This window comes from Panulirus ornatus, chromosome 34 (assembly GCF_036320965.1).
Source record: "Panulirus ornatus isolate Po-2019 chromosome 34, ASM3632096v1, whole genome shotgun sequence".
Taxonomy (NCBI): Eukaryota; Metazoa; Arthropoda; class Malacostraca; order Decapoda; family Palinuridae; genus Panulirus; species Panulirus ornatus.
The window spans coordinates 18175000-18201561 of record NC_092257.1 but is presented as its reverse complement, the minus strand read 5'-3'; the positions used below and the strand labels follow the sequence as shown (position 1 = coordinate 18201561).

The window sequence follows — 26562 nt, the reverse complement described above, 5'->3', positions numbered from 1 at the left end:
TTGCAAAGGAGGGTGGATGAGCTGGAAATCAAATGTGTGGGGATAATATAAGGTGTGACGTGGTTTCATTGACTAAGTGATACAAAGGTAAGAGAGGGCTGTGGTAAAAAAAAGTGTGTGGGTAAGAGAGCTGTAGAGCATATGCTGAAATGGTCTGGACGTATGGAGATAACTCCTTTACCATGAGAAATATCACTGAATCTTCTATTTTTAAATACACAAAGAATTGTAACATTAATATAAGTAAAGTTCAATCCAACCTTGATAGCTTTGTCAAAGGCAAAATTTGTTAACAGTTCCCTTTCCTGTCCATATAATAAAATCTTTATGACAGGTATGATGCCAGATCCAAACACCACAAACCCAAACACCACCACCATCTGGTAACGTTTGTTTACCAATGGCATCTTAGCTACATCTCTTGCTTGTGTATCAACTGACTGTTCTCTGTCTACCTCATTCTTGTATCTCCCCCGACAATGTGATCATTACATAAAAGTGCACTTGGGAACTTACAGTGTTTCATTTTCCTCATGGTTATACACATATACGAGAGCACGTGCAGCACTGTGAACTCTCGCAACATGGAGATAATAAGAAAGGAAGAGGTAGCAAAGAAGATATATGCATCAGATGTTTATACAGCAAGAAGCAGAAGACAAACTGATTATGAAAGGAAGGAGTAAAAAAGAATTTCAGTGACCACGCCTAAACATGCAGGATGTGAAAGCTGTGTATGGGACAGAGTGAACTGGAATGATGGAGTGCACAGGGGTCGACATGCCATCACTGGACTGAATGAAGGCATGTGAAGCAGCCGGGGTAAATTATGAAAAGGTCTGTGTGGCCTGATTGAGGAAGGAGAGCTGTGGTTTCAGAGCATTACATATGACAGCTGGAGAATGGATGTGAGCAAGTGAAGCCTTTTATTGTTTGTTCCTTTTTTAATGTTGAAGGCTCCAGTCACAGACAAAAGTCCACATCAAGGCTGGGCCCTAAGGGAAATACAGAAAGAATCATTAAACAGAAAAAAAGACTAGGGAAAGTTTTTAAAAATTTTTGAGAAAGTGAAAAAACCTGTCTTTGAAATGGAAAATAGAGAACAAGTATGAAAGAAACAAAGTAATGACTGTGGTTGTGAAGAAATGCAGGGAAACAAAGCCAATAACTCACATAGATTCATTTGCCAAATTCATTTCCTAAAGCCTCCTCCTCATCCCATCTCACTAGTGTTAGGGCTCTTGAGTCTTCTACTGTGAAAACACTTTTCAACTTCTTATTCAGTTCATCAGATATCCTTACATCCTCCTCCACTATTTTTCTCTACTACTTTTCTGAGTCTCTTAACCTGATTAGTTGCTCTTTAACTGACAATCTACAGACAATTTTCTGGAAAAGTTTTGAAATTTCAGCTGTCTTTTCAAAATTTTTCTCTTCCTCTTTTCTCATTCTGCTAGATTTGTTGCTTGCTTTTTTGTATCTTGCATAAGCCGGCTGGATGGAGAATTGCATATATCTCTGCCAATGCACAACTCAAGAGCCCTTGTTTATGACATATTTGATTAAACCTTTCTTCCCTCATTCTAAACCTTCCCTCTGTATTTGAGGCTAGAGGCACATATGTTCCCATGCTGCTGTAAATTTCAGAGAACCTTTCACAACACTAACCTGGTTCTTGACTACTGAACTCTATACCCCAATCTATGTTAAAATAGCTTCTCCAACTCAAGTCCTATCATATCTTTGTACATACAGGCTGGATAGAAAATTTGGAGTACAGCAAGAAAATCAAGTGAATAAGTAGTAGATTTAAGTCAGTATAAGGTATGGGTCATTGGATCAAATGGGTGAGTGGAAAGGTGGTGTAATTAACTGTGGACAGATGGGCATAAGATAGAGAGCAAGCAGTCAAGCGGAAATCCAGATAAAAAAGTAGGCTTGAGGAGGTGAACTTGAAGTAATAAGTCCATAATGTGGCAAAAAAATCATACATATATCAAAGATCTCAAGTAACTCAACTTACCACTCCTCCTTTCTGAGACCCATCATCCATTGTCTCGTTTTCATCTGGCGATAAACATTCTTGTTCCGCTTTATCTTCCTTGCCGCTGTGAATGCAAAAATTCTATTAAAAATTATTGGAAGGTATTAAGAGGATATGGTGTCGAAGGTAAGTTGCCAGAAGCAGTGAAAAGTTCTTATCAATCATGTAAAGCATGTGTATGAGTAGGAAGAGAGGAAAGTGATTGGTTCCCAGTGAATGTCGGTATGCTGCAGGGGTGCGTAATGTCTATATGGCTGTTTAACTTGTTTATGGATGGGGGTTGTAAGGGAGGTGAATGCAAGAGTTTTAGAGAGAGGGGCAAGTATGCATTCTGTTTTGGATGAGAGGGCTTGGAAAGTGAATCAGTCGTTGTTCACTGATGATACAGCATTGGTTGCTTATTCGGGTGAGAAACTGCAGAAGTTAGTGACTGATTTTGGTAAATTGTGTGAAAAAAGATAGCTGAGAGTAAATGAGAATAGGAGCAAGGTTATTAGGTTCAGTGGGGTTGAGGAACAAGTTAACTGGGAGGTAAGTTTGAATGGAGAAAACCTGGAGGAAGTGAAGTGTTTTAAATATCTGGGAGTGGATTTAGCAGCGGATGGAACCATGGAAGCGGAAGTGAGTCACAGGGTGGGGGAGGGGGCGAAGGTTCTGGGAGCATTGAAGAAAGTGTGGAAGGTGAGAACGTTATCTCACAGAGCAAAAATGGGCATGTTTGAAGGAATAGTAGTTCCAACAATGTTGTGTGGTTGTGAGGCATGGGCTATACTATGATAGGGTTGTGCAGAGGAAGGTGGATGTGTTGGAAATAAGATGTTTGAGGACAATATGTGGTGTGAGGTGGTTTAATCGAGTAAGTAATGATAGGGTAAGAGAGATGTATGGTAATAATGAGAGCGTGGTAGAGAGAGCAGAAGAGGGTGTATTGAAATGGTTTGGTCACATGTAGAGAATGAGTGAGGAAAGACTGACAATGAGGATATATGTGTCAGAGGTGGAGGGAACGAGAAGTGGGAGACCAAGCTGGAGGTGGAAGGATGGAGTAAAAAAGATTTTGAGCAATTGGGGCCTAAACATATAGGAGGGTGAGAGGGGTGCAAGGAATAGAGTGAAGTGGAACAATGTAGTATACCAGGGTCAACCTGCTATCAGTGGATGTTCATGAACCAGGGCATGAGAAGCGTCTGGGGTAAACCATGGAAAGTTTTGTGGGGCCTGGATGTGGAAAGGGAGCTGTGGTTTCGATGCATTACACATGACAGCTAGAGACTGAGTGTGATCGAATGTGGTCTTTGTTGTCTTTTCCTAGAGCTACCTCACACGCACGTGAGGTGGGAGGGGGGTGCCATTGGGAATGGATGAAGGCAGCATGAATATGTACATTGTGTATATACGTATATGTCAGTGTATGTATATGTATGTATACTCTGAAATGTATAAGTATGTATATGTGCATGTGTGGGCATTCATGTATATGCATGTGCATGTGGGTGGGTTGGGCCATTTTTTCGTCTATTTCCTTGCGCTACCTCACTAACGCGGGAGACAGCAATATAGTCTAATAAATAAATAAATATATAAATAAAAAATAGTCATTCAATAATTATAAAAATTCACAGGAAATGTGTCAAAGGCTCTCACAGAATTTCCAAACACTTTTGGCCCTTTCCTCTTTCATTAAGAAACAGACTTTGCACAGTAAACAAGACATTCACAGTCTAAGAATGAAACTACACACTCCCCACTCACTCCATACTACTAGCTACTCCCAACTGCTGCAGACACTGATCCCAACGCTTGGATGTTGTATGCTGATGAAGATTTTCACTGGTTCATATCAATAGGTCATCAAGGAAGCTCCAAGAAGGAATCCCACATGGTGCTGTGACATACAAATATACATACTAAAAGGAATCGGTTGGCTACCACATAATGTCCTCACCACCTAAGAGAGTCAGAGAAATACTTTACAGAAACAACCACTACAGGAGGAAGAAAAATGGGAACCCTAATATAAATCAACTCATAAACATCACACTAAGTTTTCCTTTCAAAACCTCAAAATTCATATTAAATTAAGCTGTTCAAAATGCATTTAACCTTACAATTTCAAAGATAATCAATCTTTTTCATACTTTTCATCATTTCCCATGTTAGCAAGATGGCAAGAGGAACAGACAGAAAAGCTTTGTTTACTCGTATCCATTCTCTAGCCATCATGGAATGCAACAAAATCAAAGTCCCCTGTCTACAACCAGGCTCCCTAGACCCTTATGTGGTTTCCCCCAGTTGCTTCATATATCCTGTTCATTCCACAGATAGGAACATTACCCGTGTACGACACTGCTCTAATTCACTCTAGCCTGTGCATATCTTTCACTCCCATTCATGTTTAGTCCCCAAGTATTCAAACCTTTTTCACGCCATCCTTCCATCTTCAACTCTGTCTCCCTAGCCTCCTTATGCCCTCCACTTCAGACACATATATCCTATCTAAAGCCCTTTCCTCACTCATTCTCTTCATACGTCCAAAACATTTCACCACATCCTCTTCTCTCTCAACCACACTCACTTCGGAAGTAAATTTCATCCACTACTTTTACTGTAATAACATATAAATGTTTTGCAAATGTTACAGCACAATGCACTAAAAATGCTTCAATAAGCCTGAGTTTCAAGCGAGGTGCCACTGAACATGTTTTATCTTTTACCTTACCTTCACTGAAAATTTTTTAACCAGTAATTAGTATGTTGCATCTTATATAATAATCCTTTTATTGTTGTCATCAATGTGATTCTTTGATATCTTTTCAAAAGCAGCCAACCTATAAAAAAATTTGTAAAACCGCCAGCCACACCAGTCAGATGCAGTGTTCTTAACATCAGGTGAGGGCTAGCTTCATCTTTGTTAGAAAACCTCCCTGACCCATCTTGGTCACTCTTTCAATGATAGAAGAGTCAATCCAAGGACATACCTTCAGTATCAAATAATTCAGGATCATCACATGCCTGGTCCTCTAAATCTATATAGCAGCCACTTAAGTTCTTTCCTAAAAAGCTAAAGAAAATGTGCTCTCATTGGCAAGTCTGAAGAATTACCAACCGTGGGGAGAATTATTGCACACTGGCACCTCACACACCACCAATGCTCAGTGCATGGTTTTGAAATTGAGGCACAAACCTCAGCTCATCAACATCAGTCTAAAAGCATTGCTTAGCTAAAATAAATATCCATCTGGAGGCACTTAGGGATTAAGTACGAAGACTTAAAACAGGGTGTAAGGGAAGGAAACAGTGGTGGCCAAAATAGACAAGAAGAAAAATCTTCATAAGCATCATTGGTATCAAAATGACCAGGTCAAATTGCACTGTTACAGTAAAGCATGTAGCATGAACACAATGTACACAACGAACACAATGCAAGAGGCATGACGAGCTAAATGTGAACCCTGTCTACATATGGATTGCAATCCAATCAAGTGCAGCACCCAAAAAAAGAAAGAATAAAGGACTATAAGTAAGGTTTGGATGGTATTGCAGTGGAATTTATTAAAAAAGGGGGTGACTGTATTGTTGACTGGTTGGTAAGGTTATTTAATGTATGTATGACTCATGGTGAGGTGCCTGAGGATTGGCGGAATGCGTGCATAGTGCCATTGTACAAAGGCAAAGGGGATAAGAGTGAGTGCTCAAATTACAGAGGTATAAGTTTGTTGAGTATTCCTGGTAAATTATATGGGAGGGTATTGATTTAGAGGGTGAAGGCATGTACAGAGCATCAGATTGGGGAAGAGCAGTGTGGTTTCAGAAGTGGTAGAGGATGTGTGGATCAGGTGTTTGCTTTGAAGAATGTATGTGAGAAATACTTAGAAAAGCAAATGGATTTGTATGTAGCATTTATGGATCTGGAGAAGGCATATGATAGAGTTGATAGAGATGCTCTGTGGAAGGTATTAAGAATATATGGTGTGGGAGGCAAGTTGTTAGAAGCAGTGAAAAGTTTTTATCGAGGATGTAAGGCATGTGTACGTGTAGAAAGAGAGGAAAGTGATTGGTTCTCAGTGAATGTAGGTTTGCGGCAGGGGTGTGTGATGTCTCCATGGTTGTTTAATTTGTTTATGGATGGGGTTGTTAGGGAGGTGAATGCAAGAGTTTTGGAAAGAGGGGCAAGTATGAAGTCTGTTGGGGATGAGAGAGCTTGGGAAGTGAGTCAGTTGTTGTTCGCTGATGATACAGCGCTGGTGGCTGATTCATGTGAGAAACTGCAGAAGCTGGTGACTGAGTTTGGTAAAGTGTGTGAAAGAAGAAAGTTAAGAGTAAATGTGAATAAGAGCAAGGTTATTAGGTACAGTAGGGTTGAGGGTCAAGTCAATTGGGAGGTGAGTTTGAATGGAGAAAAACTGGAGGAAGTAAAGTGTTTTAGATATCTGGGAGTGGATCTGGCAGCGGATGGAACCATGGAAGCGGAAGTGGATCATAGGGTGGGGGGAGGGGGCGAAAATTCTGGGAGCCTTGAAGAATGTGTGGAAGTCGAGAACATTATCTCGGAAAGCAAAAATGGGTATGTTTGAAGGAATAGTGGTTCCAACAATGTTGTATGGTTGCGAGGCGTGGGCTATGGATAGAGTGGTGCGCAGGAGGATGGATGTGCTGGAAATGAGATGTTTGAGGACAATGTGTGGTGTGAGGTGGTTTGATCGAGTAAGTAACGTAAGGGTAAGAGAGATGTGTGGAAATAAAAAGAGCGTGGTTGAGAGAGCAGAAGAGGGTGTTTTGAAATGGTTTGGGCACATGGAGAGAATTAGTGAGGAAAGATTGACCAAGAGGATATATGTGTCGGAGGTGGAGGGAACGAGGAGAAGAGGGAGACCAAATTGGAGGTGGAAAGATGGAGTGAAAAAGATTTTGTGTGATCGGGACCTGAACATGCAGGAGGGTGAAAGGAGGGCAAGGAATAGAGTGAATTGGAGCGATGTGGTATACCGGGGTTGACGTGCTGTCAGTGGATTGAATCAGGGCATGTGAAGCGTCTGGGGTAAACCATGGAAAGCTGTGTAGGTATGTATATTTGTGTGTGTGGACGTATGTATATACATGTGTATGGGGGTGGGTTGGGCCATTTCTTTCGTCTGTTTCCTTGCGCTACCTCGCAAACGCGGGAGACAGCAGAAAAAAAAAAAAAAAAAAATGCACAAAGGCCATCATGAGTACAAGAATTTCTTTTTTTAGCTGATTGCCGTTTCCCTCATTAGCGAGGTAGCATCAGGAACATGCGAAGAAAGACAGCATTTGCTCATGTCCATTCTCTATCTGTCATGTGTAATGCACCAAAACATGTGCTAAATTCAACTTGAATATAAATAATGGTAAATGTGCAAAAATAGAAAGGTAATAGAGGAAAAGAAATATGCAAACTACAGAGTGAGATATAGAACAGTGTATATGCAAATTACAAAAGTAAATATCTAACAATATATGCATACCTCACGAAAGAAATCATGAAACAATGTATGTACAAATCACAAAGGGAAATATAAAACATTATAGGTGCAAATCACATAGGGAAATGTAAGACAATATGTGCAACACACACAGGTAGATGTTAAAACAATATACTTGCAAATCACAAAAAAAACGTGAAACAATATATATGCAAATTTCTGAAGGAAATATAAATCAATACATGTGTAGATCACAAATGAAAATCTAAAATGAAAAAAAAAAAGATGGAACATATCAGACAGGGTATGTTCAATGCCAACAGACACAGAAAACAAAAATGACCATGACGTATAATACAACAGTGTTGCCTCCAGGAACTCCCAACTTAGGTGTAGCCATGGCAAAAGTCTCCACTTATCCCTGTCGTTACATGCCTCGCTTGCATACACCAATCCAAGCATTCTTCCTCCATTTCTCCCCCTCTAGTACTCTTCCTTCATTAATGTTCCATCATATTTTTCCATGTGACAGGTGATCTTCGTCTTACACCAACCCCTTCAATCATACTATCACACATTCTCCTTATAAACTCCCATTCTTGCATTCAACATACCCAAACTACCTCAGAGTATTGCATTTCATCCCATTCTACTACTCAATAATTCAATCCCCTTGCATAACCTCCCATACCAAATCTCTCATATGCCCCCTCATTAATTTCTTCATTCCATCTTGTGGTATTAGATGCTCCTATCAAATAACTCTTTTCCACAGCCTGGATTCTTGACCTATGTGACTCATTCCATGTCCATGTTTCAGCTGCATAGGTCAGGGATGAGAGGACTATGCTATCCCTCAATCCTATCTTCACTTCCATACTTACATTTCTACTCCCTCATTATTCTGTTAAGGAACCAGCTGATGACTAATCTGGTAGGAAGGACACTAAACATTAATCACAGCAAAGATTTTGAAAAAACAATAAAGTGTGAAACTTGGAGGAAAATAACGGAAAACAGTATCAGATAACATGAGCATCATTTGTAGCCTTGACACAGTTCCATGGGTGCCTACTACCATACCCACAGACAGGTTCCCGGACCACCATGTTTTTTAGCAACCTTCATGTGTGTGTGTGTGTGTGTGTGTGTGTGTGTGTGTGTGTGTGTATCCCCACACACAGTAGAAATGGATCTAATAGAGGTTCAGTGGAAAGCAACAGAATAGTAAATGTGATACAGGAACTGGGTTACAAAGGAAAGAACAGTGGCTAAGAATAGGCACCTACTAGCATAGACAGAGAAGAGGAACGGAAAGGTAAAGAGAAGGTTACAGCTTTCATAAATCAAACAAAAAGTCTAAATATCTAAAGCTTTCATAAGTCTAACAAAAACTCTAAATATCAAGATATTTAGTCTTTGAAGTTAGCAAAGAGAAACTAAAGAGAGATTGTAATAACCTTAGCAATAAACAAGTTGGGAAAAGATGCGAAATACTCCTACAGTAATTGTGGTGGATGACTGAAATGAGCTGCCATGAGATCATGAATAAAGACAATGAAGTGGTTTAAAAAACTTTTTAGAAATATAATTCTCCTTCGTTAATGTTCAAGACAGTATTACAAATATCAAAAAAATAATCATGCAAACATAAAAAGACACAAGCATACACATTACATTCTATTTCTGCTAAACATAATCCGGCAGTCCTGTTAAGAAAACGTCTTACAGTAGTGTGTCAACTGTATTTTAGGATGGCAGCTTACCTGTGTTTGAGATCACCATGTTTGGGATCACCCTTTACCTCATCTTTCTGACCACCTGCAAGCGCTGGTGTTTCTTCAGACTTCTGTTTCTTCTGGTCCTTTGCAAGGCCAGTTGCAGAAATAGAACTATCACCCTTAGTTTTTTTCTCTGAACTATCACTCTTTGTTTTTTTCTCACCACCTGTTGGCATTGCTTCACTCCTTTGCTTCTTCTGGTCCTTTGTGAAGACCTTAACATCTTCATTCTTCCTCTTCTTCAAGTCCTTGATAGAACCTTTATTGTCAATTGGCTTACCCCTGTTAGCCATTGTTGTTTTCCTGAATTGTTGCTCTGTCATCATTTGACGCCCAGCTTGGCCAAAGGAATGGCTACGCTGGCGCATCATATGTTTCTCTTCCATGCCTACATTTTGTCCTCTTCTACTATGGGAAATCTGCAGGAAAGAAATGTTTAGGTGTTTCTTTTAGGGGTACACTCTTAGAGTATTTTCCATACAAGAGATGTTCACACAAGGATCCAGTTTTTGTCACTGCTCATAGGCTACATATGTGTGGTACAGTATAAAAAAAAAAGAGTTAGGTTATGATAGAAGCAGTAGTGAGGAATGAGGCTGCAATGGGCATACTAGTAGCAAGGTTAGTACATGTGACCTAAAGTAAATGTGAAATGAGGTTATACTGTGTAGCTGTCAGTATCAATCACTGATTAATTAACATTAATCATATCAATTCTGGCAAACAATGGAAATAGAACAATAATATGTAAAGTGGAACTATATTCCAAATACAAAGCAAGTGCTATCAAGCAGCAGTCCCCATTATCATTAAAAAAAAAAGTCACTGGATTCATATTTTACCAAGCACATTATATATTTTTATTACCATCAATCTATACCTATCCTTACCTACAAACTATTCCCATATCCATTCATTTGAAATGAAACAAGAACACTATCATGAAGGCATCCTGCATTTAGTACAATTCTGAACACTTTTGTGTTCCCAATGTCTGAATATGCATCCTCCCAAAACTTGCATTGGTGAACTTTGGACACAGTATGCATCAGAGATTTTAAATCATTACTATAAATCCAAGTTATGGTCTATAACCACTTTTTATGGATCAAAATGAGCACCAACCTTTCCTAAGAATCATCTGAACAACTAATGCATGTAAATACATAAGCTCAAAAAATACTGTCACAACTTATAATCATGAATGTGTTTGTGGTTGTACTATCTCAAAAAATTAACTTGCAGTCATGGCGATATTCAACCATTTGGTAAATGTAATTATCATAGAGAAATTCCATGTGAACAAATTCACATAATCAGGAGATTTGCGTTACCAAACAGACCATCAAAAATCTATAATTACTGTAAACATTTACACACTAGTGGAAGTATGAATCTCAATAAAAACCTGCTGTAATGGTGAGGTTCACATATGATTTGCTATTTGGTGTAATTAGTAGTAAAGAGAAATCATTTGCAGACAAAATCATGCATAAAAGAAAAATTATAAAGAAAAATCCATCAGGTGGCTGAATGTAGATGCTTTGTTCACCTCAAGGGTACCAACAAGGTTGACCCCTTGGTACACATAGGTGCTTTTATTCATTTCACCAACTCTTCTCCCTTACATTACTCTTTTATCTACCTAGGGGCTTCTGCTACCCTTACTATCACTACTGTGCAACTGCACTCCTTTACAACTAATACTTCTTCATTCACACTTATGGTGCATTAAGATAGCTCATCTTTTTTCATGCAAAAACACCATTCCTATTTTATTCTCAGCATCCTTTCACATAGCTTTTTAGGGCTACTTACAATTCCTGCCATCCCCACTTTTGATACATACAACAAAAATGCATCACCAGTACACTAAACTCTGGAGGCTTCCATCCAATCCACAACGGGCTAACCTACATATCACAGCCATCAATCTCCATTGTTCAATCATCTGTCCTGCCCCATCTAAAAAAACTACACTGATCACCCACAGTGACATCACACTGACTAAACACAATTCCATAATCAAAATGCTCTCTTCTAAAACTTGCTCTCAAAACTCTGCTCTAAAACTCGCAAAATCACTCATCAGTATAATCAATTCTTTTCTGTTCACCTTAACACACACCTCTTTTAAATCCAATACTACCACATAAGCTTACCCCTTCTCTCTCAGAAAAATAAGCTATGAAATTTACACAAAATCATGAACAACATTTCTTACTAAATCTCTACAATATCATCAAAAGTATTGATGGCAAACTATTATATCCACCAAATTTTATCATCCATATGCCTATTTCTTAGTACCATACAGGTAGTCTAAAAGAATGGCATCCACTTAGACAGATCTCTTTTCATACTTTGTCACAAGCCCATCCAAGAAAATTTCATGGAAACGTACTTGAAAGTTGAAAACTTTTCCTCTCTCTGGCACAGTCTCATGATCATGAGGTATTTCCTGGGAATACTGGGGATATGATAATCATGTCAACTAGAAAGCAATCACTTGCTCATTTCAGGCCCTCCCTTGGGCAATCAAAGACTGCCACAACAATACATCATTTACCCACTGGCTCTCAGTCATTGAAAGCTCATCTATTCAAAGGTAGCAGGTGTCAACCTAAAAGGGGTTACAGTTGGAAAAAAAAAATGGTGAAGAAGCAAGGCATAGCAAAGAGCCCAGTAAAGAAAGATTGCAGGACAATTCCTCGGGGAAAAATGGGTTTTCTATTTTCAAAGTCTGCATTTCTCTCCATGATTTGTCCCATAAGCACAACACCTTACTCACATGAAGGCGAGCTGTTTAGAGAAAAACTTTGAGATAAGGAAACTAAACCTAAAGGCTGAATAAGTATCTTCAACAGTGATTTAGGGGTACACTAGAATCTGTCCTTCCAGGTGAGGGAATCCTCAGAGCCACACACGGTAGATCCACAACATGTAAACTAAGGTAATGTGTGATGAAGGTGCAAGATGAGTGCCAAATGCACACCTTTTTTTAAACGATAGATATATGAGGAAGACTAAGGTAGTGGACAAAGTCTTCATATCATATACTCTAGCATAAAGCCAGGCTGAGCCAATATAATGAGTTTCTTTGTCCAAGTAAACACATTCCTTGCTATATGGGGTTTCAAGACTCCAAGGTGCACATAATTATCTTCCCCTTGATAAACTCTGGATAAATCCAAAAGTCTTAAAATATTAAACTGGACATAAGGCATAAAGCTTTCTTGATCTCTTAAAGACTGATGAAAGGGCTATTTCTACATCAAGTTTCTTTCTCAGCCAAGAACCTAAGGTTTTGAGTTATCTTACCCCATAAGTGGTTGTCATTAAAAGAGGAGTCTTGAGTCTGGATGGCATGTAAATCATTAAGTTCCCTTCTAGAACCCATAGATAAAAGGAAAACTAGTTTCATAAGAAGACATGGTGAAGCTAAACTATCAGCAAAACCAGAAGGCTCCAGCTTGGGCTGGGTGGAAAAGCAACTGGTCTCTTCAGAGAGATTTGAGAAGTTTATCCCAAACAGGGCCCAGTAGATTAATTCCAAAATCCCAGAGACAGGGGTTTTTCAAGTGTAATCTTATGTGATATATAATATCAAAAACCCTATTCTTGATGTGAAAAATGATAAACAAGAGCTCCAAACATAATGTTTCAGCCATGTCAGAGACTTCTAATTCTTCAAGGATGACCTGAAAAGCTTTCTAAGCCTATTGGCATAGTCTTCAGTAAAAGGATAAATGCTATGTATAGCAGCAAAGATGGTACCAGAATTACAAGAGCTAAGTCGCAGAAAAGGGCTAGAGGCTTTAAACTTGCCAATCTTGGAAGTGATAAAGAGTGATGGGTTGACCTGATCACAATCTTTAAGTTTTTAAAATACAATGAAGACATGAAAAGTGAACACTTCTTCGAGACATGTAGGGATAAAGCATCTGAGGTCATAACATGAAATTATGAAAGAAACGTTAAAAATACTTTAAGAACATAAGTGGTGGATGAAAGACAACTACTTAGGTCAAAAGAGTGCAATTTGAACAACTGAAGTACTGATTCACTGCACAGCCATCACTTACCTTCCCAATACCCAGGCAGGCAGTACCAATAATATGCCTCCTGGAACAGTGGCTGCCTTCCAACTACTACCTAACACTACAGTTCATAAGTATATGACCTAAGTGACTAATACACATACTGTGTACAAGAGGTGGTGACATCTTGTATAAGCACAAGGGACACAGCAGCATATGATGCACACACACACACACACACACACACACTCACATGTACATACATATTTTTTTGTACAATTTCACCATTTCCCGCATTAGCAAGGCAGCGTTAAGAAGTAAGGACTGAGCCTTAGAAGGAAAATCCTCACTTGGCCCCCTTCTCCTTTCCTTCTTTTGGAAAAGTAAACACTAGAGGTGTGGATTTCCAGCCCCCAGCTCCTTCCCCTTTTAGTCACCTTTTATGACATGCAGGGAATACATGGGAAGTATTCTTTCTCCCCTATCCCCAGGGATATATCTATATGTCTATCTACTTTTCTTTCATTATTACCCCAGGTCCCCTGTCTGGAAAAGTGTCCTAGAATTACCCAGGACATGTTCTTCCTACCCCTGAAGCCCCTTCTTTCTTTCTGAGGTTCCCTGTAGCACTTGGGAAGCTGGCAATATCCATTGGTTAGGGATTATCACATAGAATTAATTATGTTGATAGGTGGTACTCACACTTTTTTAGGTCACTTAACTGAAAGTATTTCTTATTTTCAGCTTGCACCTTAACTTTTGCCACAGACTCTACACAACCAATTACTCTTTAAAAGTTCTCCATTCACCTCATAAGAGAAACATACAACATATCCACATTTCTTGTGATCCCTCTTGGCGGGCATGGCTGCCTCCTATGCATGCAGAGTTCGACAGGGTTCCGAAGGCATGAGAGTAAAGCAGATATGTATACTGTATGCACATACATGGACAATCTCTTACAACTTAAGCCAGATTGGACATAAGAGAACGTAACCTAGAGATCAAGTAAGCTTTCTATGGTCATGAGACAGTGGGTAATAATGTCATTTTTGTGGAAGTGTCTTATTGACTGAGAGAGGGCCAAAAACAAGTGAGCAGGCACAATCTTGTTGACAGGATTGCAATATATAAGGAAAGCCAGAGTTCCTACCAGGCAGACTAAAGGTTACAGGGTTCTAGCATAGTTATTCACAGAGAATACCTCTCAAGCTCATACAAAAAGATGCAGAGGAATGAAAAAATGGTTATAATCCCTCCCTGCATGTATACATGCAAACTTACAGCAAGTTCGTACATGAGATGAGAAAGCATGTGTGCAAACTCAATAAACCCCGTGCAGAGTACATTAAATGGGCTAAGACTTTGCACATAATGAGCAAATGGGCTCCTTTTAGGTATTCTACTAAGTCTGAGAAACTTCAGCTAAATCATCTTGTAAACATCTATTATCTTCACATCTTAATGGTTCAAATCTAAAATAGACATATCAAATGTAAATCTGTGGATTTTTTGCACTCATGCAAAGATATTTTTGAAAACATCTAGTGAGAGGTAACAATCCTTACTACTGCAAAAAGATTTATAGTCCCTGATCTGAAAAAGCCTGAAAAGATAATATGAGGAACCTTAAGGGCAGTCTGATACATAGTGGAAGTGTCAAACCTTAAAAGCCACCTAAACTCCCAACTCATGGAAATCTTTATAGTTCACTCTCACACAGAGCATTTGGCAAGTGTTTCACCTTAATCACAAAAGTCTTTCCCAAGAAATAAGTCTCAAGATAAACTAATCAAACAAAATTCATCAGCAACTGAACAGCAACAACATGAAAGGACCTATCCAATCTTCAAGGTTCCCCAGAAAAAAATAATAAACTGAGTATCATTCCAAATAAAGCAGCAATGGTTATCACAATATAACTTGAGTAATAAAGCATTTTTGAAATGATGAAAAACAATGATTTAGCAACTTTCACATGTTTCCTTCAAAACATGTAGTACAAAACAGCATAAAAGCAATGCAATCCACTAACGTACACAGAACTTATAAGGAATACTTCCCAGAGATTGATTAAGGTCCTTCACATGACCAATTTTTGCTATAATCAATGAAATATGCATAGCATCTTGGATTATAAAAAGTAAAGTAGCTTTTAACAGGTTATGAAGAGAACTTGATGTTACTTCAACATCTTGAAAGAAAAGGAAAATTTTTCACAAAGTAAGGGTGCTTACTCCCTCAAACAGCACCTAAGTATAGCTAAGATTACTAGCTTATGATTTTTCTCAAACACTGTTCTGTTTATTCTATCACAATTTCCAATACTTTTGAAATACAATTAAAATCAAAATGACTTCACTTACACAATATCATGTCTCAAGACACCATTAAACAAATAATTCACCTTCAAACAACAAACTATGGCAGCCTGCTCTCCAAAATCATTACTATGAGTAAATGTCTTAAGAGGAAAGCTGCTACAATGCACCACCAACAAGATACTAGGATACAATCTCCTCCTTCACCAGTAAAATCTAGCTATCAAAATGCTTTACAGCATAATAAAAGAACCTCATCTCAAATACAGGTAAACTTATGTTAACGACTTTGTATCCACTGATTCCTTACAATTTCAAGGACTTCTCTCTCATCAATTCCAAATCCAATTACCACAGATATTAATTAAATCTAGGTCTCTACTTACCCAGTCCATCTGCCTCATTTCGTTGGGAGGGGGTCCACTATTCCAGCCACCACGTCCCTCATCCATGGGAGGTCCCTGGTTTCACAAAAAAAGTTTTGAAGGATGAGAGACTTTTCTACCCTCTAGGGTAGTTCAATCATAACTAATGCCTGTGTGGGCCCATGCTGGCTATGGCTGAACCATCTTAATGGGAACAATAAAAATTGATGAATAATACATTTGAAAGAATAATAGCTAAGTTTTGGAAAGCCATCCAATAAAATGACACACACAGTATTAAGATCTCAGTTTAAGTAGGCTACAGAATAATCTGAGTGAATCAAAGAAAAAGCATACCACATCACTGAACCATTTGGAAAATGAAACAGAACCAAGACCTCAATTTAAGCAATGTTCAAGAAGTACATAAGAGTACTATACTATGACCTTGCATCACAAGAGTGGAGGGTGAGCAGTAGTCCCTCTTTATGATAAAAACAAGCTCTTATCCTTCAAATTTGCTTATAATCCTTACTAATCCTATTCACAGCTTTTACCTAATGGCTAATGAGACAGCAATATATATATATATATATATATATATATATATATATATATATATATATATATATATATATATATATATATATTCTTTTTTTTTTTTTTTTTGCCGGTCTCCCGCATTTGCGAGGTAGCGCAAGGAAACAGACGAAAGAAATGGCCCAACCCATTTATATATATATATATATATATATATATATATATATATATATATATACAGACAAGACAGATATATGAACAATAATTAAATATATAAATGAAACCTTTGGAAAAAAGGTCTTTGTTGAGCCTATGTGAGAATATAAGACACAAGTTAGACTCTTAATAAGTATATGTCAAGCTTCATAGAGTAAGACCAATGGAGGGTAAATGAGTCAGGAAAGGTTTGATGTAATAGCCAATGAAGTACAAGAAAATAGCTTTCCAAGTTTACTAAAGCTGCATATGTCAAAATCCATTTGTATGTATATCAAGGAAAAAAATCAAAAGATGGTTCAGAAACACATACCAAATAACCATACAAATGTGGGATGAGGTAATTAAAGGAATTGCTGATTATTCAAATCTTTATTAATGCAACATACATTCAAGACAATGGAAAACATAGTTCTTCAGAAATTCAAAGGAAGGTGAACATCCCATACATCATTACATATGGGCAAAGTTGCCCCATATGTACTAAATAAGATGCAGGAACTTACAAAATCAATGGACAGTAACAACAGTTTGTTTTAGAATTAGTGGAATCCCCACTTAGTTAACTAAAACAAGCCACAACTTCCTAAACCAATGGCAGGAAAGAAACAGTCCAACACCGGTTGTTTATGTAATCTTGGGAGGGGAACATCTTCCAACTAAACATCAGTTCTCTGTGGCAAACTTATAAAACTCCTGAAGAATAAATAAGAGACCCTTAATAATGAACTGAATAACATATGGACCTTAAATACCACCTAAAGTCATTTAAGGAAAAACATTAATATTTGTCCTAAAAACTAATATAAGAAGACACAAAACCTTCTTATGAATTCAGTCTTTGAAAACAACTTTTTGTTAAAAAAAAAAGTCACCTGAAATGCTAACCAAGTTTCTGAACAAGGCACTAATATCACTAATGCACTTTTCCCATGTTTGATAAATGAAGAAAGTGAAAATTCAATATGAACTTTACCCTTTCTACTTCCTGCAAAGCTTCCTTTTTTCTACAAAATGCTTAAGTTGTTCTATGAACCAATAAAAGAAGGGTCTAGAACTTTTAGAAGGAATAAGGTCAACACAACACAGATTAAATTAAAAAAGAATTAACAGTAATGCTGCTGATGACAGTTGTGTTACAAGGCCTTAGGCCAGCTAATAACATCTACCTCCAATCTCCTTGTACATGTACATATGTAAAGTTTGAATTCATTTCCCAGTTTTCGTAATGAGTCTAAAAAGTTTATTCAAGTTAATTCAAAGTGTTTGTGAGATAAAAAATCCAAATGCTTTACTGGCAGCACAAACAGAATTACAAAGAAAAGCCTTCAAATTTACTGAAAATGAAGCTTTTAACAATTTTGCAGCAACCTTACCAATTGGAAGATGAGCTAAACCAACAGATTTCAAAACAAACTAGTCATTCAAGAAACTTGTTATTGGTTACCTTCTAATGAACCAAATGAATACATAAAAAGTGCTTTTTTCCCAGACTGCAAATATCAAAAGCTAAAACTTTTTTCCTTTATACTGGTTACTCTGGCCATCCAACGTTCTTCCTGACTGAATTTTTCTTACAGAATAAATCTATTTCCATTGTCTAAAAACAAAGAAAACAGTGTTATGCCATTGCACTGTGAATTGTCAATAATTTTCATTCATGGGAATTGATGACAGTCTTACAATACATGATCAGCTTCTCTCTTGCTATCAAATGTCATCTGTGTATTTAGATATCATAAACATGAAAGTGATGGGAGTGCAAGAAGCTTTCACTGATGTATGGATGTGAAAGCAAAGTGTATATATGTCAGGATAAATCAAGAGAATACAAGCAGTAGAAAAGGATAATTTTTGAAATAAAGCTAGAATTAGGAAAGACATATTGAAAATATAGTTGAGAGTAAGCTGCATGATGCGAATATCTCATAAAATGATGGCTAGATGGAAGTCTTTTAGGATGGTATGGTCATGGAAAATGTATGGCAAATGATAGGGCAATCAAGAAAATATACAGCAGTACAGCAGAAGGTACATGGAAGAGCAGTTGACTGGAGAAGAGATGGCTACACATAGTATAGGAATTCATTTGGCCTAAGGATATTTGAAAGATGTTAGAGGAATAACTGAGAATCGTATACACTAAGAGCATTTTGAGTATGAAGGTTGAAGGAATGGAGATGCAGATTTCAACTGATGAATCAATTCAGTGTGTACAGTGAAAAAAATAAGAGAAAATTTTAAAAGGTGGAAGTCCAAGTTTCACTTTAATACATGGCATGGGTTGAGGATGTGTGTAAGTGACACCACATAGGTTGTATGTTCTTGTTCCATCCAATTAAACTGGGAATGTAATGATAATAGACAAATATGTAGAGAATGCTATAAATGACAAATATCATTCTTTAGGCAATTAAGAAAAGAAAAAGGAAGGCAGAGACTGATCTTATGTATGGTTATATGGAAATACATCAAGTGATTTATGCAGTGCAACAAAAGAAATGTGTAACAAACATAAATACACCACGTTTTATGTATTATAAGAGGGCAGGGTGTATCATAAGTATATGCCATAATATGTCTCAGCATATTCAACACTGAAAAACAAGCACTTACTGGGACAAAATAAAGACCCTGATGACAAGTATGCCCTGCCTGCTACAGTTGTATGAATAAATAATGCTGTTCAAAGTTGGAGTACTATTGGAGACCACTGGAAAAACCAGAAAACAGATGATAAGTAAAGCATAATCCCTCTATGAAAATGCTGTTAACAAAGTATGAGTATTCTCAAGTTTCCATAATTACAGGTTATACCTCTTTAATCCGGCAACCCTGGGACCTGGCGATTGCTGGACCACAGAAAATGTAGGAAAACAGAAACTGACCCCTTTAAAAACCATCGGGTGAACACACTTACCAATTACCATCAGCTTGGTTTTGTGTTCCTGTAGCATTGCTGAAGCCAGGAATTGTTACCCTATCATTGGAATTCTTACCTCCTCAATCCCTTAGGCAATGGTTTTCCATGGTATATGATGAGAATACAGAGCAGATTCATCAGCATTATACACTTATTTTGGGGCTATAAGAAATTACCAGGACTCTTAATTAGCTTGGCTGCAGTGTAAACAGATTTTGGCACCTTAACACTGCTAACAATGCCACCCTGGTGGCAGATCCACAAACAAATGGCAACAGATTCAAAACCTGCTGGACCCTGGGAGTTTCCAAACCACAGAGGGCCGGACTAGAGAGGTACAATCTGTAGTAGCTAAACAGATAAAATTCTTAAATAAGTGTGAATGATAACATGACATATACATTTACTATCATAATGCAGGTATTATCAATACATACAATCTTTTCTTTAGTAACAATCACTCTCAAACATGTGATGGTCAGTAACACATTCTCAAAGTCCACAGTAAATAGCGAAAGTCTTATTACCTGACCATACTGAGACCTGCAGAGACAGATAACTGGAAAGTCAGATACCTGAATGTTTCTAATAGTACTGAATAAAAGACATGAAGCTAAAAACTCACAATTATTTATGAAATACTGCACTGCATATATACTTACCCAAAGAGATGATGAGGATCCTGTTAAGGTCTTGCACCGCATGTGTAGGTTGAAAAGAGCATCCACTAAAGTTGCATTATCTACATCATACTCACAGCAAAGTCTAGCCAAATGCTCAACTACTTTACTGTTTTATGTTAATTTCCTGCTGAATACTCAATTCCACGTTCCTGCTTTGTACTGCTTTCCAATAAATTTGTAAACACGCTTACACTGTTTTTAGTTGACACTGCAAAGGGAATACTTATTTTTTTCTGATAAGTTCAAGACCAATGAAAGCTATCAAAATACATTGTGAGGCATCTTGGGGCAGGGGCACAGCACATCATTATTGGCCAGCTCATGAAATCCTAAATAAGTTTTACACAAGGGACAAAATGATGGATAACTAAACTTTTCATTGATAACCATTAGTTATCAGATCTAGATGAATTCAGATGGATAGTTGGATTAATTGGATATTTGAAAGTTGGATAACTCGTTTCTGTCCATGAAATGCCATTACCTTCTGACTTTTCTTTTTTCACTGTTCCCTTGTACTTGTACTTTTCAGTCTCTTTAAGTCTTCCTTAACTCCACTTTGATCTTTGTTTATACTTGCTGAAGCAACTAACCCTCAATCTTTTCACATATTCTAGTTTATTTGTGCAAACATATAACGCCTGCATTATCTATGTATTACCCTGACAAACATGCAGAATTCTTTTATACATGTTATGAGTATTTTTAAGTTTCTGACACTTTAAGGTGTAGAGATAACAAAAACAGTAACAATACTAAGTCTACCAGTGTACAATAGGTAACTTAAAAATATGGCTCCACCATCTAATACACGATTTCACAGGGTTTCACTGTTGAAGTGCTTTATGTCACCATCTGTGCTTTATATGTCCATGAACAGTGGTAAGAAAGCACTTATGTAAAATGGAGGCAACAAAAGAGACATACATTACATAATTTCTTAATTGATAGTTCAAACAGCATCGCCACAACATTCACCAGGGGGTAAAAAAGTATGAATATGTACATGTGTATGCATGCAATGTCTGCATATGTGTTTGTATGTGAATGTTGATATGTATATGTATGTGTGAAAGCGGGCATTTACGTATATATTATATTATATCATACTTAATCGCCGTCTCCCGCATCAGTGAGGTAGGAAACAGATGAGGAATGGCCCAACCCACTAACATGCACATGTATATACATAGACGCCCATACACGCATATACATACATATACATTTCAACGTATAAATACATACACATACACAGACACATATACACATATACATATTCATACTTGCTACCTTCATCCATTCCCATCGCCACCCTGTGTTTATGTATATTTTTTTTTTCTGCTTTGTCGCTGTCTCCCACGTTTGCGAGGTAGCGCAAGGAAACAGACGAAAGAAATGGCCCAACCCACCCCCATACACATGTATATACATATGTCCACACACGCAAATATACATACCTACACAGCTTTCCATGGTTTACCCCAGACGCTTCACATGTCCTGATTCAATCCACTGACAGCACGTCAACCCCGGTACACCACATCAATCCAATTCACTCTATTCCTTGCCCTCCTTTCACCCTCCTGCATGTTCAGGCCCCAATCACACAAAATCTTTTTCACTCCATTTTTCCACCTCCAATTTGGTCTCCCACTTCTCCTTGTTCCCTCCACCTCTGACACATATATCCTCTTGGTCAATCTTTCCTCACTCATTCTCTCCATGTGACCAAACCATTTCAAAACACCCTCTTCTGCTCTCTCAACCACGCTCTTTTTATTTCCACACATCTCTCTTACCCTTACGTTACTTACTCGATCAAACCACCTCACACCACACATTGTCCTCAAACATCTCATTTCCAGCACATCCATCCTCCTGCGCACAACTCTATCCATAGCCCACGCCTCGCAACCATACAACATTGTTGGAACCACTATTCCTTCAAACATACCCATTTTTGCTTTCCGAGATAATGTTCTCGACTTCCACACATTCTTCAAGGCTCCCAGGATTTTCACCCCCTCCCCCACCCTATGATCCACTTCCGCTTCCATGGTTCCATCCGCTGCCAGATCCACTCCCAGATATCTAAAACACTTTACTTCCTCCAGTTTTTCTCCATTCAAACTTACCTCCCAATTGACTTGACCCTCAACCCTACTGTACCTAATAACCTTGCTCTTATTCACATTTACTCTTAACTTTCTTCTTTCACACACTTTACCAAACTCAGTCACCAGCTTCTGCAGTTTATGTGTATATATATATATATATATATATATATATATATATATATATATATATATATATATATATATATATATATATATATATATCTTTCATACTATTCGCCATTTCCCACATTAGCGAGGTAGCGTTAAGAACAGTGGACTGGGCCTTTGAGGGAATATCCTCACCTGGCCCCCTTCTCTGTTCCTTATTTTGGAAAATTAAAAAAAAAAATGAGAGGGGAGGATTTCCAGCCCCCCGCTCCCTTCCCCTTTAGTCGCCTTCTACGACACGCAGGGAATACGTGGAAAGTATTCTTTCTCCCCTATCCCCAGGGATAATATATATATATATATATATATATATATATATATATATATATATTTATTTATTTATTTATTTTGCTTTGTCGCTGTCTCCCGCTTTTGCGAGGTAGCGCAAGGAAACAGACGAAAGAAATGGCCCAACCCACCCCCATACACATGTATATACATACACGTCCACACACGCAAATATACATACCTATACATCTCAATGTAGACATATATATACACACACAGACATATACATATATATATACATTTACATAATTCATACTGTCTGCCTTTATTTATTTATCATGAGTGAATGGGCCATTCTCCATCTGTTTCCTGATGCAGGAAACAGCAATTATATTCATTTATTTACTTTATTTGCTTTGTCGCTGTCTCCCGCGTTAGCGAAGATGCACAAGGAAACAGACGAAAGAATGGCCTAACCCACCCACATACACATGTATATACCTGCACGTCCACACACGCAAATATACATACCTATACATCTCAACGTATACATATATATACACACACAGACATATACATATATACACATGTACATAATACATACTGTCTGCCTTTATTCATTCCCATCGCCACCCCGCCACACATGAAATAACAACCCTCTCCCCCCTCATGTGCGCAAGGTAGTGCTAGGAAAAGACAACAAAAGGCTACATTCCTTCACACTCAGTCTCTAGCTGTCATGTAATAATTTATAATATATATAAATGCAAATAATATACACATGTATTTATTCATACTTACTTGCCTTCATCCATTCCTGCCTCACAGGAAACAAAATCGCCACCCCCTGCATCAATGAGACAGCGCCATGAAACAGACAAAAAAAGACCACATCCACTCAAACTCTAGCTGTCATGTGTAATGCAGCAAAACCACAGGCCCCTATCCACACCCAGGCCCCACAGACCCTTTCTATGATGTACCCCAGACACTTCACATCCCCTGGTTTGGTCCACTGACAGCGCATCGACCCTGGTATACCACATCATTAACTTCACTCTATTCCTTGCACGCCACTCACCCTCCTGTATGTTCAAGGCCCCGATCACTCAAAATCTTTTTCACTTCATCCCTCCACCTCCAATTTGGTTTCCCACTTCTCCTTGTTCCCTCCACCTCTGACACATTTATTTATCTATTCATTCATTTATTCATCTATTTATTCATTTGGAAAAACATAATTTAATGGATTGACTTATCAAATGTTTGGGTGGCATGGATGCACTGGAGGGTGCTACAGGCAACAATGGGTGCTACAGATGCAGTGAGTCCCTCGAAAAGGTGCAATTCCACCTTAGTGGTCACTGAAGGATTGCTGAGGCTTTCAAGCAGCTTCAGTGAGTCATCCTTTGTTTGAGTAGCCATCTATGGCCAGTCAATTGAGCCTATAGTATGCGTAAAATTCAACTCATGGCAGGAATCCACACCACCTAAATTTAAGAGTAATAGTAATAGAAGAAGAAAAATATATAAGGAACTCCAATAACAAACAAATGATTGGAATAATAAGATGAAGCCGTTCCTGTACATAAAAACACATTTCACAGAAATAAACCAACACACTCAGTTTCCTTTGAACACATATCACCATCATTCATATGCACTGGCCAGAAGCCATACAAAAAATCTCTTTATTGCATTTAACTTCCAATTGAATGGAATGAAGATGAAAGTAATAAGCAGCAAAATATTAATCCTTCTGATAGTATACTAGATGATGCACTTGGAAATGAAAAATACTGCTGGGCCACTATGGGAGCCAATTAACCAAAACAAAATGTAGTTTCCAAAGAGGCAATCAAAAAATTTAGTACAAGGGTTAGTGGAAAACAAAAAGATGAAGAACTAATCTAAACATTTTAGACAGAAAACAGATCTATTAAGAGAATGAATTTTAAATCTTACTAGAAAAATTTTCAAAATTTCAACATAGATGCTAATTGATGCTTAAAAAGAATATGGGGTCAAGCTTATTTATCATTTAATGTCTAATTTCCCCTCACAGCATAGCAAGGTCTTCTATTGGGCTCCCAGAGTGCTCAGGAAGCCAATCACATTCAACAGGGTGGATTGAAGGTCATAAAGAGAAGTGATGTTGTGTGTCTATGGGGAGGAAACAGGACAAGTGAGCATTAAGTATTCAATGTCTTCAATGAAATGCTGGGTGGTGTCCTGAATGAACAGAGGAAAGAGTAACACGTATATGTCTACTGAGTGTAGTTTCTGACGGGTGTATGCCTGGCTGGACAGTTGAAAGGACAGTTGTTTAGTGTTTGTCAGGGCATTTTGGTGTGTACATATTTTGTCATTTCTGTATTTGTTTGGGATGGAGAATTTGCAAGTTAAGGTTCTGAAGTGTGCAAAAAGGATCAGATTTTACTTCTACTTTGGGGATGCTGGTTAGTTATGGAGTGGTTTGGAAGAAAAAGATCAAGTGCTGTTGCATGAATATGAGTGCTCAGCATGTTGAAGGTGGGATTCCACAGCAAGAACCTTGGTTTCACTGTGTAGATTTTGAGTGTTTGTGGTGGCTAGGCTGTCAGTGATTGTTCTAAGTGTTCTGCTTTTTGTGGTCTCCAGCTTTGTTACATTTGATTTTGATAGGGTTTTTTGACCAGATAGGTGAGGTATAGTTTTGGGCGAAGCAAAACTTGTAAGGGATATCGAGGAATTCTTTTTCTTCCCCAAATTTGGTACAAGTAAGTTTTTTGAGGATGTTTAGTTTGACTGTTGCTTTTGCAATAACGTTTGTGATGTAGGGAGTGACTGTCATGTATGTCACATATAATGCCCAGAATAGTTGGAGTGTTGTTGAGCAGAAGCAAACACCTAACACCTATTCAAGGTGACAGGAAGGTGCAGGTTAGATTCATGTTCATCTGGGAGTTGCAAACACTCTGTTTCACTTAAACAAGGGCACCAAATGTGACATGTAGCATGCTTCTTCCTGCATGTATGGTACTGTGATGTAAGTGAGATTGTCTGCGCATGAGAAGGCCTTCACACTGTTGTCTGCAAAAAGATAAGAGAAGGTCAAGCACGAAGAGACTGAAGAGTTGGAGACAGAACAGCTCCTAAGAGAACTCAATTGTTGAGCTTTAGGATCTTTCAGGTGAAGCCTATATAAATTGCTTTGGCTTGGGATCCTACTATGAAGTTGCCTAACCACTTTTAGTCACTGTTCTTGAGGATGGTGTCAAGTATCTTTTATGTGAGGATACATCTGGGACAGTGTCAGATGTTTTGCAAATGTCTACATTCAGCCACTAATACCATGGAGAAGGGGAGCTGAATTTGATTTATGACACCAGGATGTGTTGTGTGAGGTCTGTTTGTACTGAGGTCTTGGAGCGATTTGGACTAAAACTATGTTGTGTAGATGAGAGTGGGATATTTTGTTTAATTCTATTATGGATAAATTTTTCAGAGCCTGGATACTGAAGATAGGAGTATATAGGGCACTATGAGGAGGAAAATTTGGGTAGCTTGGATGGTTTCAAATTGGATACTACACTGGCAAATTCCAGGTGTCTAGAGCTTTAATGCATAACATGGAGTGATATCAATAAGTGCTTGAATTGCAAAGGGGCCCAAGCATTTTACTGTGTGAAGGATGGGTCAGCAGTTGTGTA

General features: G+C 38.1%; 1 protein-coding gene across 5 annotated transcripts in view; it reads right to left on the bottom strand.

Annotated features, from left to right (window-relative positions):
* Positions 1–26562, bottom strand: part of LOC139759964 (uncharacterized) — a 117168-nt gene that overhangs the window by 33333 nt on the left and 57273 nt on the right. For 4 of the 5 annotated variants that reach the window (XM_071682669.1, XM_071682671.1, XM_071682672.1 and 1 more), the window contains 3 exons: positions 16017–16091; positions 9255–9688; positions 2024–2108 (listed from right to left, as the gene is read on the bottom strand). In XM_071682669.1, the coding sequence (XP_071538770.1) occupies positions 2024–2108; positions 9255–9688; positions 16017–16091 (594 nt within the window). The remainder of the gene's footprint in view (positions 1–2023; positions 2109–9254; positions 9689–16016; positions 16092–26562) is intronic. The other variant, XM_071682670.1, reaches the window with a different exon arrangement.